Genomic DNA, 21,215 nt, shown 5'->3' on the forward strand with positions numbered 1-21,215 from the left:
CACACAGTATTAGGACGGTGTGTTGAATAGCATCTATGTGTCCTTTCAATATGAAATCATTAAAGCAATTGCAACTCATTCTAAAAAAAAATTAAATGCTTCCTTGAAGTTCCTTCGGTGGTTCATACGGGCATTAAAGTAGCAACCATCGCAGAAAAAAAGTTCGCTATACCTTCATCATCATCCCCATCCCACGAAGCAACAAAGAAAACATTGTATTTTTGTTTATATTCAATAACATCTTTTATACTCTGTCCCGAGTGTTTGCTTCCACCACTTTTCGCTTGATATTTCGATAAAATTTTATAAAAACCTTTGTGCTCAAACTACGTTCATCCACTAATATGAAAAATGTCCAGATTCTCTGTTTTGAAACGCCCCCTCTACCGCTTCAGGTTTCAATACACATCCCAAAAGGGGATTTTGCATTGCACCAGCCATTAATAACCCCGGATGATAACATTTAAAAATTGCGCGAGGTGTCCCGAGAACTCCCGAATGGAGAAAAGATGTAAACATTTCCCATTATAAATCTCCGTAAGAAATTTGTTTCGTTTCTGTAAACTTTTATGAGTGAAAGTGATAATTTGTCAATGAAGATATCTTGGATATTTCCATTTCATTGATTTCAACTGTACTTCTTTCACAGGTATATGTGTATTTTTATTAAAAATCATCAAAAAGTGATGGAAGCAATAACTTGGAACAGACTATAGTGAATTTGTTTTAAACATTGTTCCTAGTACCTAAATTATTATTGTCTATCAGCATACGCTGGTATACGCCTACATCCACAGGGGCTTGGTTGTTGGATAATGAATTTCCTAATTATTTGTTCCCGAAGAAAAAAATGATTAAAATTGGTAATCTAATGTGTATTTCTGTGTATTGCAATAAATAAATTCACTGAAATCCCCCGTTTCAGTCATGTTAAAAAAGTGATGGAAGCAATAACTTGGAACAGACTATAGTGAATTTGTTTTAAACATTGTTCCTAGTACCTAAATTATTATTGTCTATCAGCATACGCTGGTATACGCCTACATCCACAGGGGCTTGGTTGTTGGATAATGAATTTCCTAATTATTTGTTCCCGAAGAAAAAAATGATTAAAATTGGTAATCTAATGTGTATTTCTGTGTATTGCAATAAATAAATTCACTGAAATCCCCCGTTTCAGTCATGTTAAAAAAGTGTATTCAATGTACATTAAAAAAAGTAAAGGGACGACACTCGCCATCTTGGATTTATAGGGGGTCCTCGTTTCAAGCTATGTTTTAAACAAGTTCTTCCATTTCTCCAACGATTTCTGACGAGATCTAGGTTGGAAAATATTCAACTGACTTATTCCTATCGTCTGACTACATCTGTACGCTGCATAATAAACACATCGTTCCAAAATGTACTAGATACTCGCCAAACTTATCGAAAGCAACGGAAGTTGATGCAAACTCTCCATGTAATCACTGAGAATATCCGAAAGCATTGGATAAACCAAGAGGATAACTTTTCGCGGAATTTTTGCTCTCTCTAGATTTATCTTACATTTTCGGAACATCTCAGTGATTATATGGAGAATTTACGTCACTCAAAAGTAAACTTCCGTTGCTTTCGATAAGTTTGGCAAGTATCTAGTACATTTCGGAACGATGTGTTTATTATGCAGCGTACAGATGTAGTCAGACGATAGGAATAAGTCAGTTGAATATTTTCCAACCTAGATCTCGTCAGAAATCGTTGGAGAAATGGAAGAACTTGTTTAAAACATAGCTTGAAACGAGGACCCCCTATAAATCCAAGATGGCGAGCGTCGTCCCTTTTACTTTTTTTAATGTACATTGAATACACATTTCTAACATGACTGAAACGGGGGATTTCAGTGAATTTATTTATTGCAATACACAGAAATACACATCAGATTACCAATTTTAATCATTTTTTTCTTCGGGAACAAATACTTAGGAAATTCACTATCCAACAACCAAGCCCCTGTGCCTACATCTACTGATAAAGAGAGATCGATTAAACTTAAATTTTTCATTTCCTCTAATAATAGAGTAGCATACCCCCAAAATTTAAACATTATTATTTTTATAATATAAATTAGATGGGTGTGAGCAGTTGCTATACTTCTGCAACAGTGAGTGCCGTTGAAAGGAATGTAACGTTCATTTATTATCTTTTTCGAAGTTAGTTACGATACGCCATTAGCACACTATGCTGAGAAAGTAATTCTTGGGAGCTTATGAAGGAAAAGTCATTTATCCCAGTGAGGGTTATCTTTTTTATAACGAAGATGAAAGATACCAATTTTACTACATGTATGTATACAGAATTCACGTGCTTTCCACATCCACGTGGTGTTATTCCCTGTGCAGTTCTCTCTGACCGATCTTTGAGCACTCGGCTACTGCCACTTCCGATTTCCTTATAATGTCTCACACTTCTGAACAGAAGGTCTTAAAGAATGATACAGAGCTGACAAGCTCTCGGTGATGTTGTTAGTTCTGGCACCTGATTTACACAGGGTAACTAAATAACTAATGCACCGCGACAGCAAGTACTATTAAAACAATCCACTGGTATATTGATATAAATAAACACTGACACAAGTTACAAAATGTAGTCACCTTTATTTAATGTGGTCGATATGACGGTAATGTGAATCATGAATACACGCATGAGATGACAGGTAACTTCTGCAATCTGTATGCCTGCTTACCTATCATTTCAGTAAGATCAGACAATTCTCTCTAATTACTCAAAAACAGATCAGTCTACTTTTGCATAAAAAGGCACATCAGTAGCAATCGAGATATAAAAATACTATACATGTATAAAAGTTGTCAGTATCCTCTCTTCATCACAGATCTTTGTAAACAACACTTTGTAATCAGCTGGACACGGACGAACTTGTGTGACGTCACTGATCGCCAGTTCTATGAAAGCCCTGAACGTTGCATATTGAATGCGACCTGTGTTGCTTGTTCGCTGTTGTAGCTCCACGACAGTCGAGGGATTTCACGAAAGACAGTTTTTAAAACTACTCATTTGATCATAACGTCATCAGAAGTCTCTATCCCATCCCGTGACGTCATCCGGCGGAGGGTCATCTTCTTCGTCTGGGTAATCATCAAAATTAGAGGTATCTGTTGCAGACTTGACCTTCAAAACAGCACAAACACGTTTGAATACAAACGGCTTGAAATGTGATATCTTGAGAACTGCACGTGTATCTTAAGTTTTTTTTAAAACGTATAACTTACTTGAGGTGTAATGGGAGGTTTTAAGGTTCTCTTTTTAAGCCCGTCCCAATTAAAGCCCTCGAACCATTTGTGTTTCTGGATCTCGCGAATCCCGCCCCTACCGAATCCCAGTCTATCGGAGGGCGTCTCACGGCACAGCTTCTTGATCAAATTCTGGGCGTTTTTACTGATTTTCCGCGAAAAATCAATGGCATCAATGCCCTTTAAGATAATGTTGTAAGTTTTCATTGGATCTTGTCCTGAAAATGGTGGACTGAAAGAAAATGTGCATAAATTTATAATTCATACTTTAAAAAAGCGGTGCCAATGTAAATGTAACTAATGGCAATTTCCACTGCTGCTGTATTAATGTCCATTTCTCACAAACCTGCCAGTGAGGAGCTCAAACATCAGGATGCCCAGGGACCAGAAGTCGGCAGAGATGTCGTGGCCCTTGTTGAGGATGATTTCCGGGGCCACGTACTCCGGCGTCCCACAGAACGTCCACGTCTTCCGGCCCAGACCAACTTTTTTGGCGAAACCAAAATCAACCTGTTAGAAAACAAAAAGATTTCAATCCAAAATATGTTTCATGAAACTATGTATCTGTGAATCACGGCCCAAAAATCTTCCTTCTCTTGTGTATGAATATACAGGCAAAAATTTACAAATATCGTCTTAATACTGTCGCACTTTCACAACTGGGTAAATATTGCGTAAATATTGCGATTTTATTAAGCTAATAGAGACACTTGGTGCTGAGACAAATTGGATGACGAGTTCTCACCAGTTTCACATATCCCTGAGAATCCAGAAGTAAGTTTTCTGGTTTGAGATCTCTGTAAACAATGCCCTTGTTGTGGAGGTAGGCGAACGCCTCTATAACACAACCCGTGTAGAACCTGGTGGTGGCGTCATCGAACGAACCCCTAAACAGAACAGCAATTAGGTCAGTAATAAATTGAATAATGTTAATTAAAATAGTTTATACTAAATCAACACTCATCAACATAGTTTAAAATAAATGCAATTCCAAAGATGATATCAATAGTTAGAGGATAAATGCATTTTCTTAAAATATGCAAGATATGGTATGAAAATTAGTATGCATGCAACACCAGGGGTATTTTCTGTGTATCATTGACAGCTGATCAGTCAGAATAAAGATGGTCCTAGGGTGAACTATTCGCACTTACTTGTCACGGAGAACGGTCCACAATTCTCCACCCAGACAAACCTCCAACAACATGTACAAGTACTTCCGGTCTTTAAACGTCCGGTACAGTCTGTTCCAAAAATAAAGAACACAATTCATTATCATTGCAACCTTTTTTTCAATTGTTCAAATTATGCAAGTTCTAACGGCCATCACTAGAACATCCACATCACCATTTTAAGACATAATTCTGGTGTGTTTATATGGACTATACCTGACAATAAAATCAGACCGAGACTCTGACATTATTTTCTTCTCGTTCATGATATGTTCTTGCTGCCTCGTTTCCACAATGTGATGCTTTTTGAGGATTTTGAGGGCGAAAGTCCGGGAATTGTCGTTGTTGACCTGAACCTATAATCAATCAGATATATATATGTCAAAGAAGATTTCTTATACTTATAACTGTATAAGCCTCTTAATTATGAGCATAGGGAAAATACTAGTAACTTGTTAGTAACTAAAGTAAAGTACATAATATAAAGTCTTAGCGTGTAAAATTAGAACCACGCACGCAATATCTCATTCCAGTTCCAATTCTATATCAATGCATCTCGATAGGATGACGCTGAAAGCGACATATTAAACCAATGCTGTGTTGAAATGTTATGCAAGATGCACTGTTACACGTTTATGAACACACAGATATTAATTGCTGCATGTTGTGATGGCGTTTTCTTGCCGTGAGTAATGTTCTTACACCACATTCCCTGCTAGTAGTTAAGTCTTCAAAGACCACCTCGAAAATGTAAACACCGAAATACACCGAGTCAAGAAGGAGCACAAAAGAAACAGCTGATTAGCTGAAGATTTTTTACGCTGTCAAAGACAATTAGTGAAGTTGGATTATCCGACATAGACCAGAAAAAACTCCAGAATGTTATAAATGTCGATATTGGCAGTTTCCCCTCAATCTGCATACCAAACAGAGCGGGTATCGCACTTATTACACCTTCAAGGGCTTTACTTCTACTATTTGGGGATTTAATTAGACAACTTAATTAAAAACATATTTTTTGAAAAAATGCTTATTCTGTTAAAATAATCTAGAGTTACAGTGCCATCACACTCATATACGCCCCGCTGTTCACTCATTAAACTCAGCAGACGACACTATGATCTGAACTCAAACGTCCTGACACCTCAGAGGAGGCAATCTTGATGCCCCGAGAATCTGCACAATTACCACCGACCGCACAGAGAACATCTGATCCTGGTTCTTCATTCTTTTTCACTGATGGATGAACAGGATTATTCTAGGTCATCAGAAATGGCGCGCAGTAATACACCAAACACGTCCGCCATTGCAGATTCACTGCACTGTCCCTTCGTTATTTAATTACAGTTAAGTACGCCTGATTAAGATAGCAAGTGCTTCCACAGAACAAGACCCTCACAAGAAGTGTACTCTTAGTTCACGTGTAGACTGGGCATTGATTGGGGCGAGGTAATTCATACTCAGTTACCCACTGTAACAGTACATAACATAGCGAAATAAAGAAACAAAGGGACCGAGATAAAAAGAATCTTACTTCTCAACAATACCAACAACTTTTAACAATATTATCTTCACAAACCTTTCATTATTTGGCAAAAGAAAATAAAGGGTCTTTCATGTGAAATAATGTTCGAACTATTAAAGCAAATGAATGTTTCAAGTATATTTCTTTTATCACAAAATTTTAATGTTTTTTCAGTATTAACAATATAAACTTGAATTTACTACGAATGCAAATACAAATCCATACAACATATACAAGTAGGTTTTATCAAAATCAAAAATTGTTTCGAAATTAAGAATACTGAAAAGTTCGATTTACAAGAAAACACAAAGTTTTATATATAGGTCGATATAGTCATAGACGAAAAATACTATTATCACCTGTTTTACATATATGTAAAGAGGAGGGGTGATATTTACGTTTAGCGACTAACATCTATTAGACAATATTTCAAGTGACTATGCCAAGACACCAACTGACGGACGGGCAACGTAAAGCGACACATGTTTCTGCTTCTGCAACTACTACTATACATAAATGGTGGTTCACTAGGCTAATGATCGAAGGATTTCTCCCGGCGGCACAGGTGTAAAACGCAGAAGCGGCGGTCACAACTAATTACTCGGAGTACTTAATGTCTGCTCATAGTATAGTAGTAATAGGCCCAGGTGATATAGATCAGCGAGCTAGGGAACAGGAATGAGACATTGTAATCCGAAAAATCAAAGGTTAAACAAAGAGAAGTAAGGGATACAAGATCGTGAGAACGTACCAGTTCTACTCGGCCAAACCCGCCCACCCCCAGGGTGGCGACGATGCTCAGGTCACTCAGCTTCAATTTCATGAACTCTTGGTCAGCCCTGAATAGAGAAGAGGTCACATGATTACATAATGAAGAGTAGAAAGGTCACATGATTACACAATGAAGAGGAGAGATGTCACATGATTACACAATGAAGGAAAAAGAGGTCACGTGATTACACAATGAAGAGGGGTGATTTGATTACACAATGAAGAGGGGCGACATGATTACACAATGAGGAGGAGTGACACGATTACACAATGAGGAGGAGTGACATGATTACACAATGAGGAGGAGAGACATGATTACACAACGAGGAGGAGTGACATGATAACACAATGAGGAGGAGAGACATGATTACACAACGAGGAGAGACATGATTACACAATGAGGAGGAAAGAAATGACTACACAATGAAGTGACATGATTAAATAAAAAAGAGGATAAAGATTATGAAGAGGATAGAGATTGCGAGGTCTGACAGATGCTTACACTGCTTTCTCTTCGTCATCCTCGTAAACTCGCTTTAGTTCATCTAGGTCACTGATGAGCTGCAAGTATGATCTGGAAATAAACCAAAATATATAATAACTCAAGAACGTTCATGTTCAAACAAGCACATGAAACAGAGCTAATGATGAAGCAGTTTTTATAAGTTAATGTAACTCATGCATTTTTCCAAAGACCATGGCGAATTTTCAGTTGGCAAATTGGCTTTTTTTTTAACATTGGCTTTATAAAAAATAGCTATTAAACAGATACAATTGTAATCAATGAATCAAAATACTGGAGAAAAAAAACTAAATCCGATAATTATGAGAGTCCCATCAGGAGGATGCCACTTACTCTCTGTCGATGACTAGGCATTCCACGCCTGTTGGATCCGCCGCCACGATACTGGCCGTTCTAACATCCTCCCTAAAAAATAGAAGAGTGCTTGTTACATAACCAGTCGACTTCAAATAACAGTGTAAATGTATGGGCCGTTTGATATTGGCAGTATTCGGGGCTTGTTGATAGAGGTCCTCTTGATCTAGGCACGAAACAGATTTAACATCAATAAAACACATAAAGGATTTGGTGATGCAACTCTCCCAGTCAAGGTTTCAGAGGGAAGCAAGTATCAAACGATCGCCTCAGATTGGCATCAAATTAGCTGGGTATAAATGTACACACCAATCTCTTCCATCATTCAAATCACTTCTTATGCCCGCTCCAAATCTATTTTTAGTACACAGTTTCAGTTACGTTGAATGAGATTCAAAGAGCTATCCCTTGGAATCGCCTATTTTTTGAGGGAATTGAGAGTGTAAATGTTTTAAGATAAAATGAAACTGTTGATACTACTTGATTCATTTTCCAGACAAATGAGAAAACGTATTGAGGTGCACGCAGCGTGTCAGAAATCAAAGAGCACCTGAAAATTCTGACGGATTCTCCCATTACGTGACTTTTTCAAATGGGAGTTTGATGGAGTTATGAAAGTTTTTACATTCGGAGAGGCAGCTAACGACCCTTTTATTGTGTGTTAATCAAATTGCTGCGAATTTTGTTAACGAGAGAGTTCCCAGAGGAAACAACGCAATAATCAGACACGTAAAATTAAAAAAACACCGCAATTTCGTTCTCTGAAAACCCTATTATCCTTATAACTGTGGATTATATCTTTGCTAGCCAATGGTTTTCGATCCGATCCGCTTTTCTTTAATGAAGTAGGGTAGATCGAAAACCTACCGATGTCAACTATATTTAGTGATTTCGGGTAAATGGTGTGTTACTGTGCATGTAATTAAATTAAAGCAATATGAGCTGCATTTTTCATGTTGAATTTTTTTTTACTAAAATGTTCTTTTCTACTAAAATGACAAAAATATCATGGTTTTTAAATTTCTGTAAGCCATATTTTTGTGGAAAAGGCCGTTAAGAAGCCTTTTTTGGAGCAAAAGTGAATTATTGTCGTCCTGTACAAAAATTGATTTGCTATATATTCCTTAGAAGAGAAATATTTCCTTTGACAAAAATTAATCATTTTTTCAAACCTTATTTATCATAAAAGTTTAAGTTATATACAGACTTATCATACTAGCAGGTTTTTGCAGCAAAATAAAATTCTGAAAAATACAGCTCATATTGCTTTAAGTATTTCGCAAGAATAGCAATTATCTTGTTGTCTCGAACATTTCTCGCCTCGTTCTCTCATAAGTGTTAAAATAATCTCAACATCGACTTTATCGCGAAAAATGGGATCATAGCAATCAGGCTATCGCTGGTCAAAGCGCAAAATAAAGTCGCCGCGAATAAAAAATGGCGTACAGAACTTCAGCCCGGGATCCAAAGATTTTTAAAAGTGAATGACGTTCGGTTTCTCTCATAAACAACGTGCTGAGAGATCCAGTCTCCATTATAGTTTTATTAGACATATGATGGAACTTATAATTGCATAAAGCGATATTTGTATGGTGTGAACAATATCATCCAACAGTGGGGGCTCTGTGGTTACGGAACACACCCTCTTCATTCACACCACATTGCTTTTTTGAAATTGAAAGACGGCGTGGTAATGATTTGAGAGGGCTGTTTTATGAAGGGATTATCGAGATTCGGGGCCACTCGCTATAAACTCACCCAGATACATAAGATACTGGTTCTTCTTTTAATGGTTTTCATTGCGTTACAATTATCCCGAAAGTCTATAATATGATGTTTTTGTACAATTATCTATAACAGTAGGACAAATTACGCATTTAAAAACATTTCAGGTAGAATTCTGGGTCAAAAGTCTGAAGAGAAAAAAACTTTTTAAAAAAATGACGCTCTAAAATTGGTGACTTTCAGTTTCAAAAGCTGTTACTTATAAAGTGCACCATGCACATTTGAGTAGGCTTCCACATACCCTTGGAGTGCCCGCTCTCCAAAGAACTCGCCCTTCTGAAGACACCGAATCAGCTGTTCATCTCCTGTCTTCGAATGGCGCCTGGTCACCTTCACCTGAGCAAACAGAAAAACCGGGGATTAGTCATCCACCAAAAATCAAAATATCCCCCCATATCTACAGGCTAGAAGGTCATTCAGAAACATGACCTTGAGCGATAAGGGCACAGGGGGCAACAAGGGAGGGGAGGTGTTTTGTGATAGCGGTGATAATGAGAGGATCCAATAAGGCCTCGGGTTTCAGTTGCTGTTTCGCAGAAATCAAAGTGAAATCTGCTTTTGCTGCTTGAGGTTTGTAAACATCGGTTTATCTGCTGGTTTCTCTGAGTGCTTTGGACTTGAAGTGATTTATCTTGAGTTAAAGGCAAAATCTAGCGTATGCCCAGGTTTTTCTTTAAAAACAAACAACCTCACTTTGAACATCAGTAGCACACCTGGATGAGTGATAGATCACGGCTTCTTTTTATTGATCTCAAGTATCAATAAACAGATATTTTAACAGAATTAGATATGATTACAGTTCTTTGAGCGTACCTTGCCCTTTGCAATGATATAGAACGTGTCCCCGCGCGCTCCCTGCCGAATTATGTATTCTCCATTATTGTAGTGGGCCTGTAAGTAAAAGTGTAACATTTGTAAAAACAGAAAATATAAAATAATCCACAAAAATATAAAAGCGACTCATTTTTTAAGGATTCGCTTTACCGATGATGTGTAAATTTCTGGAAAAGAATACAGGAAGCAAACCGAAATCCAGTTGATACCAAAGAATATGTCATTCTTGAAGAACAATGCATTAAAGCAAACAACTAATTCAACAAGGGAATTTTAACAACGGGATTAAAATCACACCGCTACGACATATTATATAAACGGGGGCATCCAGGATCTGATTTTAATTAGGTTGAGGATTTTAATTAAAATATCTTATGGATTCACGAAAAGAAGTGCGCAAAAATTATAACAAGGAAGCTATTGTCTGTTCTAAGTATACTGTTACTCTCATATTGTATGACTTAGCATTTATATCTTCTGGCAAAACCAGCTAGCGAAAGATATAAACAAACAAATTATATCTTTATAGCTCGCACAAAATGCTCGCTTCTTTCCAAAATAAATACACACAGAACGCATGTCTATTTCGGAGAAAAACAAGATATACAGACGACAACGGATCGACCCCGTGTGATGAGGGAAGATGTGTTATATATAAAGAAATCGTCCGTCATACAGGTTCAAAGCAAAGGTTACTGGAACAGTTCAAGAACCTTGGCAACAATAGTGCTCAGCAACAACAGGGAAGTGTTGTCATTGCCGTTTACGTTCGCGCACCTGCCCCCACGAACTCAGCCGTCAACACCTTCACTCAGCGCATTATGTGCAGTTTGTAAACGAGTCGGACAAAAAACTTCACTGCATTATGAAATACCTGACAAAACTGCCAAAATATATAGCACAGGAGATAAACATTGGCGTTATCAGTCATATCTGGTTTTTATCATCTGAAATAATTCGATAAAACGATAAAACGATGAAGCGATAAAGAAGTCTAACACAGAGATTTGTACTTCTGTTGCGTGGATGCTGACGTATCAATCATAGCAGCAGTAAAACCCAATCGATCAGAACTAAACCCTGACTTAGGAAAATTCAATCTCATATTTAATATGTTTTACGGTGCTACCGTTCTGGCGAGCGCAGCAAGAATTACACATACATGTACCTTGCATCAACGAACGTCAAAGAATTTTTGAGAGATTATTTGTCTACAATAAGGCCTAGAAAAAAAAGTTGCGTGTTTAGGGTAGCCCTACCTAACCTACAAAAATGCCCCGATCCTACCATTTTTAGATGTCTGTTGTTATCAGATTGTGATTTTTATATTATTTCTATTAAAAACCCATTTTTAAATATGACACAAACAAACACTCTTAGGATTCATGCATAAAAAAAATGATAAAAAAAAATCCCTACCTACCTAACCTTATTTTTTCATCAGTGTTACCCTAAACACACAATTTTTTTATAGGCCTAAGTAAACCGGGGCAAAAGTACTAATTTAAATGGTCATGATACATACAGCGCAACCCCCTACCCCTCTCCAGAGAGAGAGAGAGAGAGAGAGAGAGAGAGAGAGAGAGAGAGAGAGAGAGAGAGAGAGAGAGAGAGAGAGAGAGAGCCTGGTCCCTGTTTGTAGGTGTGTAATTTCCCATTTTTAAATTCAATGGTTTGACTATATGCAATATTTACATAAATTTTTAACTGTTTATTTTTTCTCTTTATTCCTTTTTATTTAGTTCAAAATATCCTTTTGAATTTTCCTCCCTACTCATATACTTACCTGCCTACTGTACATCATACATGCATGCGCAATTAGCTTAAAAATGAATCGATATGACAGTAAAGTATGGCTCTTGCTAGTATATATTTAAATAATCTCTATATTAAAAAAAAAACAAATCATATGTCAATAAGACAGGTATCGCAGTCTATACTGAAATAGCTAAGACACGCATTACAGATGTTTGATCCACCTCTAAATTTATCGCGGGAAATATAGCGCGAGAGCACTGTGACGTCATTCATAACTTTGTTCGTCTTTGTTTACATATATTGACTCAATACGAAGTTATGGAAGCAAGTAACAAATGAGTCTCGCCAAAGCATATGCGGTACTCTAAACGTGTCTTCAAACCTTAAGACACCGTAAATTGCGAGTTAAAAATCGGCCATTTTTGGCATAGCACCACGGGTGAAAACATTAGAGAGCATTATGGGACGTAGACAAAAAATTTTGTTTGATGAACTGTAGGTTTAGCTCGTTCTTTTTCCCGCGCACACTGGTTCTTAGAGTTCGCTTCGCTAGCCGGCGCTGCGCGTCGGCGAGCTGCGCTCGCTATTAAGCATTACAAACAGCTTGGTTTTTATTACTCTATTATGAAATTACCAAAACAAAGTATGTTTAATACAAAGACAAATGTACAGGGTTAATAGAAGTGATAATAATTGATTTACTAAAACAATGCTTCTAAATAATTTCTAACATCAATGCAAAAGGATGCTTTGTTACGGTTAATTCTTGGAACTTTTATTTTTTATTGTTAATTTCTTTGCTTTTTTATGGGGAGGGCGTTTGTTGCTGTTAAGGATTTTTTTTTCGTTATTTTTATTTACTTAAAGAACACCTAACGATTCATATGCAATACGTCCATTTTAAGTTTAAACAGGAATTAATCTTTATAAACATACTTTGTAATTTAGTATAAAGAAATTAGTTACTAGATAAGCAAAACAAAACGGCGAACAGCTGAGGTATCAGTTTACTGCATGTTTATTGAAATTTATTCAAACCCAGTAAATAAAAAACAATAAACAATAATTTTAGTACTATCATCCTGTTTAATAATCCACTAACAGAAAACATTCTCAATAAAAGTGCAGTAATTTCTACTACCCCTTTAACCCAGCACTCTAACACGTACTGACCGTATAAAGACATTAGCATCGACACCATCGTATAGTTGAGAAAAACCACTTGAACACCATTTTTTTTTTATTTAAAATAAATCCAGATTTCAACGTGCTTATTTTAAAACTTGAAAAAATATGTTACAGATTACTGTTAGAACAATATTGCAGTTTTTACGACAACCTTCACCGGCAGGTTGAGTACAGAAAGCAGGGTAAGTGGCAAGTGTGTTTGTTCCGCATTCAAGAACATGAAAGCCCAACAGGTTTAAAGCGTTAATTGGAAGACAAATAATAAAAAAAAAAGATGGGTGAACAGGAGCAAGGTCTGCTTGAAATCATTAAACATCATTAGCGAAATGTGTGCCCAGCCCCCGGTATACTAAATCAGACAATGAATTCTCTGTGTCCTTTCTATGTGGATGCCAATCAAATTTAAAAAAAATCCTTGCCAGTGAATTGTCTATAACACTGAACAGAACCCCTTAGCCATAATATGACATTTCTGTAGTACATCCAAACTGGATTTTTTGGCAGTATCTTCAATTTGAGTATTAACGAGGTCTTATTGTAAAACATGTGGTTTTTATTCAATATTTTCACTTAGTTGGATTTCTAACAGAGTTTTATAAACTTAAAAATATTTGAAATAAACACTGAATCGAACCAAAAAAAAATAGCATTTTTATATTTTTACCGATAAAAAATTAGAAAATGGTTTGTTAAAGGTAAAACTGAAAACAGACAACGTTTTATGATCTAATAAAATCACTAAACTAAAAAATTTTGGTGAAGTTGCATGCAACAAACTTACCTCTTCAAGGACATCCGCAATCTTACTAACTAACTCCTCTGGAAGATGTTTGAAAGTTGGAACACTGGAAAACAGAATAAAACGTGGAATTAGGATTTAATCGACGTAAGCTTCACAACAGTAATTAAACAGCCGGACACCCAGACTGCTTACTTTCTAGCTATTCTTTCAAAACGTCTCCTAATCAAGTGGTTATCCTGCACTCTCATCCCAGCCGTACTGAACTACATGTTTCCTCACTGATGGGATATAACAGAACCATGCTACCCCGGAATATCAACTACCGACCGTCTACCATTCTAGATAATATTATAATGGAAGTTTCCCTTCCTTGAACAGCCAGTGAACCGGAGTCATATTAAAGCCTAACAACCTATCGCCTCCTATGCATTGAGATCCTTCCGTAAAGACAGCTTTCTGCTGATGCTATACCTCAGAAGTTCTGCTACGCTGCTCAGGGGCTGTTGATTACGTCACTGATACCAACATTTGCCCGTGAAATCCCGAGATTATGGCGATTATAACGTCAGGTAATAAATATAACTCTCACACAGGGTGATACGTTATTACTCGAGGTATCACAAAGATAATCTTGAAGATCATTTAGGACTATTTTAAGATTTTTTTTCATTATTCAAATCTTAAATGGCATGTTACTAGTGTCAGACAACGAAAGTATGTTTCATATCTATCATTTAGCATATTTTATCATAAGTTTTGTTTCAAGACGATTTTTATGGACCTTGATTGACATAGGATTATAGAAAGCCCTTCTGGTACATTCTGTGGTGTTCGCTACAATCAAAGCGACTAACACGACAGAACCGCATTCTGCGCCAAGATTCAGGGGGATCAAACACCGGCTTGACAGATCATGCGTGTCGTCTATGGCTGATGCTGGACAGAGATGTATGTAGCAGGGTCTATGTCGGGGCGGTGGGGTGCAAGGGTACCACCACGCGGCGCTGTGTACCTCGTACGACTGATTTGATGGATAACCTGCTCACCCAAACAAAATGTAAAGTCAAGGCGTGAAATTGGAGATTGCATCAGCAGATATTGTTGATGTTCAGAAAAAAAATACCCAAATGTGGTGGAAGACAAATATCGTTAGAATGGTATAATGTTGTATAACAAACTTATTTCAATGCCATGAAATTTGTTGGATGCTTGCATAATAACGATGAAGAAATGAAACTTAAATTGTAGATTATTTATGACGGTAACTATAAATGTATCCACAGGAATGATTATATTTGATCTAAAACTTTCAAAAGGGTTCCCTATGCATCATAGCGCCAATCTATCTATGAGGGTGAGCATAACAATATCAGCATTTCCTAACATCATAAACACTTCGCCAGACAATATTTTCCTTTTTGTGTCTTGTTCGCTGTTTGAAAGCTCTAAATCATAACAAAATAATTATATTTCATTTTCTCATGGAAAAACATAAAGCGTTTTGCCAAAACAAACTCAATGTGAATTTGGAATCGCGGGCACCGTTAGGGTTTATTCTCTATTGAGAAGTGGACAGCCATAGTCCTTATCCACTATGGAGGCTATTCCTGTCCACTTCTCAAAAGAGAATACGCTATCGTTTTATGGTCCTACTGTATGGAGTTGACAATAATAATATCTACAAACTGTTGGCTGAGGGATGATGATGCTTCTCTAGCCTCCAGCCCCATCGTCACCCCCAGAAGACTGCATTTGTCACAGATAAAGAAGAATATTTCAGCTCGCAGGCTATGTGTACACCGCCTCTTTGAAGTGTTTCAATATTTAGATTTTATGAGAAATGCATGTATTCTGCCAAGATCTAAGGGATTATCTATAATAAGAATAAGCAGCGCAAAATATGTAATGATGTAATACTACTCAATCGTCTTTGAAGCACTTTTTACAACGAGGAACCAAATTGCAATTTTATGAGAAATCGTTATAAGTTTAGAACAATTCGTGATTCGTTGCTATGACCTTGAGCAAGTATTCCCTTACAACGACTGACCTCTGAGCATATCTCTATAATTCATCATCAGCTACAAGCAATTTACATCGTAAACATGATAAAAACAAGACAATACAAGGGAAATGTCCTGTGCCCGGTGAACTATCCACACTGGGCTGCCAGCAACCCCTCTCTAGTGATGTTAGCAACTGTTTGAAATGTGTATAAAGTCAAGTACAATAATGTATATCTGACTCCCAGACACTCAAACGGCAATAAATCTGATAGCTTTAGTATTTTTATTTTTGCAAACAAATCATTATGTTTTCTTTAAGTTGTAAATATACAGTAAGCCCCGTATCAATAGATGATACAAGGGGTTAACCATTTGGCGCCTTGAAAAATGGGGAAAATATTCGTTGTGGCAGATACTGAGAAGCCGGACAAGGAATAAAGTGGTCACCGGCTGAAGTTTTACATGGACAATTCATCCAATTTGTGTACTCTAGTGTACAATACCGATCTTGACTAAAGTGTATGGTGAATATTGAGCAAGATCCCAAGAGTCAATGTGCCATATCGACTTCAAGATACTAAACACTAGTGTCCGGCTATCCATACGACTAGAATCCTCAACAATACAAACGTTTTGCTAAATCAGTGACATGTACCATCTAACGAAAGCCACAATAGTACTACAGACATCTTGCTATATCAACCTCACAATAACCACAACGGTACAGACATCTTGCTATATCAACCTCACAATAACCACAACGGTACAGACATCTTGCTATATCAACCTCACAATAACCACAACGGTACAGACATCTTGCTATATCAACCTCACAATGACCACAACGATACAGACATCTTGCTATATCAACCTCACAATAACCACAACGGTACATACATCTTGCTATATCAACCTCACAATAACCACAACGGTACATACATCTTGCTAAATCAACCTCACAATAACCACAACAGTACAGACATCTTGCTATATCAACCTCACAATAACCACAACGGTACATACATCTTGCTATATCAACCTCACAATAACCACAACGGTACATACATCTTGCTAAATCAACCTCACAATAACCACAACGGTACATACATCTTGCTAAATCAACCTCACAATAACCACAACGGTACATACATCTTGCTATATCAACCTCACAATAACCACAACGGTACATACATCTTGCTATATCAACCTCACAATAACCACAACGGTACAGACATCTTGCTATATCAACCTCACAATAACCACAACAGTACAGACATCTTGCTATATGAACCTCACAATAACCACAACTGAACCGACTATTGCTAAATCAACCTCACAATCATCTTCGCTAACCAAGTGTCCAAATAATTTTTGGGGAGATGAAAAAACCGAATCGGACACTTGGCTAGCGCGGATGTCTCACGATAAACAACAACAGTACAAGCATTTTGCTAAATCAACCTTATAATAACTACATGTACAAATGTACAATCAATTTGCTATATCAACCTCATAATAACTGAAACAGTATTATTCTAGAAATTTTGCTATATCAACATCATAACAATGAAAACAATACCGGCCCCCAAAATGCTTTATTAGCCTCACAATAACTTCACAAGACAATTTTCTATATCAGCCACACAACACCAATAGTACAAGGCGGAAAAAGTGGATATGTATTTTGTTCTTTCAGTCATTATAGTCCAGACATTACGTTTTGCTCTCTCAACCTCAACGTTACAAAAGTTTCTGACTTTTTAGCCGCATGAGAGAGAGAGAGAGAGAGAGAGAGAGAGAGAGAGAGAGAGAGAGAGAGAGAGAGATCTGGGATGACTCAGGTTTCTGCTGTATTCCAATCAAACTGGAAACTGTTTATTAACACAATTATAGAATGTTGCAATCTGTGTTTATTTGACAAGTGTAAAAATAGAACATTCTTCGTGCAAACTGCATCATTTCCTTCGTTTCTAATTCTTTCAAAAACAGTGACTGGGATCGAACTACATTTTTCTCGGGGAATATCAGCCGAAAATTAACTTCAAGGTTGGCTTTTTAACTTTCCTCTAGTTATCAGAACTATAAATAAACCGTGTTTACGTTTTTGTTCTTATAATGATAAATGGATGATAAACGATATTTGTAGGCTCGCTGTATCTCAGCAGCTCGGGGCCTGACTGCGAGATATCGCTGGGACAGAGGCGGCGGGGGCTCTCCATCTACTCACGTGCTGATGCCACAGAGATATTGAGATCTTGTGTTCCGAGATACTAACGCACAAACGACTAGGTTAATATGAAAGGATACAATAAATTATACATAGGAGTGATCATGGAACAAAGACAGCAGCAATTGTAGATCGCCAGATTTTTTTTATTATTTACCTAAAAGACAATGAGACAATAGGCATCAGATTCCTGTCTTACTTTTAATTATCTACTGAATCTATCTACAAGGTACTTTCACAGTGATGTCCTTTGATAACCTATACTGACGCTGGGTCCTTGAACACACCCTCCCATTATAGCTGATATTATAGCACAATCGGATTACCGCATTCTTTATTGAATTCGGTTACTCCGTCAATTCAGCACCTAACTTCACCCAACAATTTAGATAATTATTGAAATCGGGTTAATTAAAGAACAACATTCATTTGTTCAATCATATTACAACACCGGGGTTTTTTTGAAGTCGGTGTAGCCTTTTAGAATGAGCAGATGCCCCACTGAGAAATACCTGCTAAGAGGGGGCGTACACGATTTTATTAAATCGTGCCCTTCAATTTTTATTAGATTCATCATTTGTTTTCCAAAGCCCTCTCTACACAGACAATTGCCGGGGATCATACTGTCTCTCCCTCCTATCTTGTTTAATAGACCCTCCAGATCCCTCTGTCATCAGCGCCCTCTGTCGGAGCGGATAGACTTTGAGTCACCTTTCTCATCACCCATACAACCTATAAATAGGTCTGTGTCGATCAAACATACAACCTATAGATAGGTCTGTGTCAAAGATGTGATGGGGACGGATTGGAATTCTACTCTAAATCATAACATACCTCGTAATTTTTTGAAATACCATGCATCGCAATTAAGACACAAGAAAGAGGGTAATTCTCCGAATTTTAGTTATATAAAGAGTCACTCAAAACTTAGCCATGTTTGTAAAAGAAACAAACTACTTACTAGTGTGTTTCGTGATTTTTATACAACATTCATTTTAAACTGTTATACTCAAGCATTTTGTTAACTTATCAAGCATGATGTCTGTTTTGTTGAATTAAACTTTCAGTAGTATATAGCACTTTTGCTGAATCTTTAAATGTTCAGTCAATGAACCAGTCACACTGATAACTGTCTTGCAAAACAAATTACTCACAGTTAACGGTAGTAACAATACCGATGGTCAAGTACGTTGGTACTAACATATGGGTTAATATAAAATGTAATTACTGACTGAGATATGGGTTTGATAAAACATCATTATTTTAAGGCCGTTAGACTAGATCGGAACAAAGAAAGATAACTCTGATTGCTTTTAAGGTTCTCGGTGAACATGATGTGGCAACCATACAGAGTGCACAAGACACAGCAGAGCGCGGTGTTTGTCGGGTTCAGGTTCTTCTTATTCAAACAAACTTTACTTACCAGGACGAAGCACTGTGTGAAAGATTCAGTCTGAATGTGTGATAGTTCCAGCCAGTAATAGACAATAGAGAGTCATGGTAAGATTTGAGCTGAATTACAGTATTTTGCTTTTAATTTTAATGATAATAAGGTGTTTGTACCCAAAACTTTTATCTTAAATCTGAATGTCAGTTTTCGAATTCCAAGCAAGACACAATTATTTGTTATTTAAACAAGTCTCGTGCCATGTTTTTGTTTACATTGAAAAAGCAGAGTTTTTTCTATCTCCAAGTTCGTTATGTTGTCAAATTTTCTTTTCTTTTGACAAAGAATTTTCTATTTTTTTAAGAAATCCACATGTAAGCAATAAAATGGCGTGACTTCCTTGGCAGACGTTATAAAGAGTTGAAATAATTCACAGTCCCCGTGTTGTGAACTTCCTTTCCTTTGTGAAAATCATTGGTTGAAATACTATTCGGCGAAATGGAGATAATTTCTAATTATTGTTTTTACGGCGAAATGGATATAATTTCTGATTATTGTTTTTACGTACGACTTGATAGTTTTCGTAGATTGCAAATTTTCAAAGGAGCAATTAATAAAAATTGCTATATCAAATGAAATTCAGTCTTAAATTTTTCTGTAAAACTAATTAGAGCAATATTTTAAAATATCTATTGAAATCATTTGGTCCTCGCTTTTTGTATTGTTTATGCAAATACAAAAAATGTAAAAATTTGAATCAGTATGGCTGAATATCTGTTTGCATACGGTAAAACTAATATCAATAAAACAAATGCTGAATGCAGTGGTACTACTGTAACTTTAATTTTAATTAAAATATACGACCCTTCCTAAGATCTTTTTTTTTTACATACTATTATCGATCATACACATTATATAGGCAAAAGTTCCACACGCCATGACATGTAGAGGAAGGCAACAGTTTAAAACAGTGTAAAAAGGGAATTAAATTTTCTTTGATAATTTATTACTAATAAGAGTCTGCTCTAGCGACGGTAAGCTTTTTTTTTTTTTTAAAAAGCTAAACTTGTTCATAGTACTCATCAATAATCAGAAAAAAATTGTTGTCGTAAAATTTCGGTAATTTTTCGACATGATGTCGTAAACAAGCAGTAGTCTCACCTTCGGAGGAAGTCCATGTGCTCCTCGTGTCGCATCAGCCCCGTCCGCATCATGATGCTCTGGAAACATGGCCGGTCTATAGCCCACAGCTTACAGTTCACCAAAGCTGAGAGTCAAAAAATCGTTTTGTTTACCATCTTGTGTATATTATCCGATAAACTACTGCCCGTTACTTATAAATTTACGCAAACAAAAGACAACTAATTGAATAATATTTAACGGTAACATGTAAGTCCATTGGAATTTGCTTCTTATAAAATAAATATCTGACAAACAACAGTTTTTAAAGCATTGAATAGTTATAAAATATTTACATAATTTTCATATGAATGCATGTTTCAAGAAAACACGAGTAAGCGGCCATTATGTTTCATTTATTTCAAATGAGTTATCCTCCTTTCATTTCTGACGTTGTACTGGTGCATCTCGCAGCTTCTTGAAAACGATAATATTATGAACAATTTCTGTAACAACATCGTCTTCAAACAATCCTAC

General features: G+C 36.7%; 1 protein-coding gene across 3 annotated transcripts in view; it reads right to left on the minus strand.

The window, feature by feature from the left end:
* Nucleotides 1-2,609: 2,609 nt before the first annotated feature.
* Nucleotides 2,610-21,215, minus strand: part of LOC105335784 (cGMP-dependent protein kinase 1) — a 35,980-nt gene continuing 17,374 nt past the window's right edge. For all 3 annotated transcript variants that reach the window (XM_011439870.4, XM_011439872.4, XM_011439871.4), the window contains exons 4-16: nt 20,721-20,826; nt 13,979-14,042; nt 10,231-10,308; nt 9,659-9,753; nt 7,612-7,683; nt 7,258-7,329; nt 6,736-6,823; nt 4,676-4,815; nt 4,442-4,531; nt 4,033-4,174; nt 3,634-3,797; nt 3,267-3,519; nt 2,610-3,165 (exon numbers count right to left, since the gene is read on the minus strand). In XM_011439870.4, coding sequence (XP_011438172.1) covers nt 3,067-3,165; nt 3,267-3,519; nt 3,634-3,797; nt 4,033-4,174; nt 4,442-4,531; nt 4,676-4,815; nt 6,736-6,823; nt 7,258-7,329; nt 7,612-7,683; nt 9,659-9,753; nt 10,231-10,308; nt 13,979-14,042; nt 20,721-20,826 — 1,463 coding nt within the window. In that variant the 3' untranslated portion in view covers nt 2,610-3,066. The remainder of the gene's footprint in view (nt 3,166-3,266; nt 3,520-3,633; nt 3,798-4,032; nt 4,175-4,441; nt 4,532-4,675; nt 4,816-6,735; nt 6,824-7,257; nt 7,330-7,611; nt 7,684-9,658; nt 9,754-10,230; nt 10,309-13,978; nt 14,043-20,720; nt 20,827-21,215) is intronic.

This window comes from Magallana gigas, chromosome 7, assembly GCF_963853765.1.
Source record: "Magallana gigas chromosome 7, xbMagGiga1.1, whole genome shotgun sequence".
NCBI classification, from domain to species: Eukaryota; Metazoa; Mollusca; class Bivalvia; order Ostreida; family Ostreidae; genus Magallana; species Magallana gigas.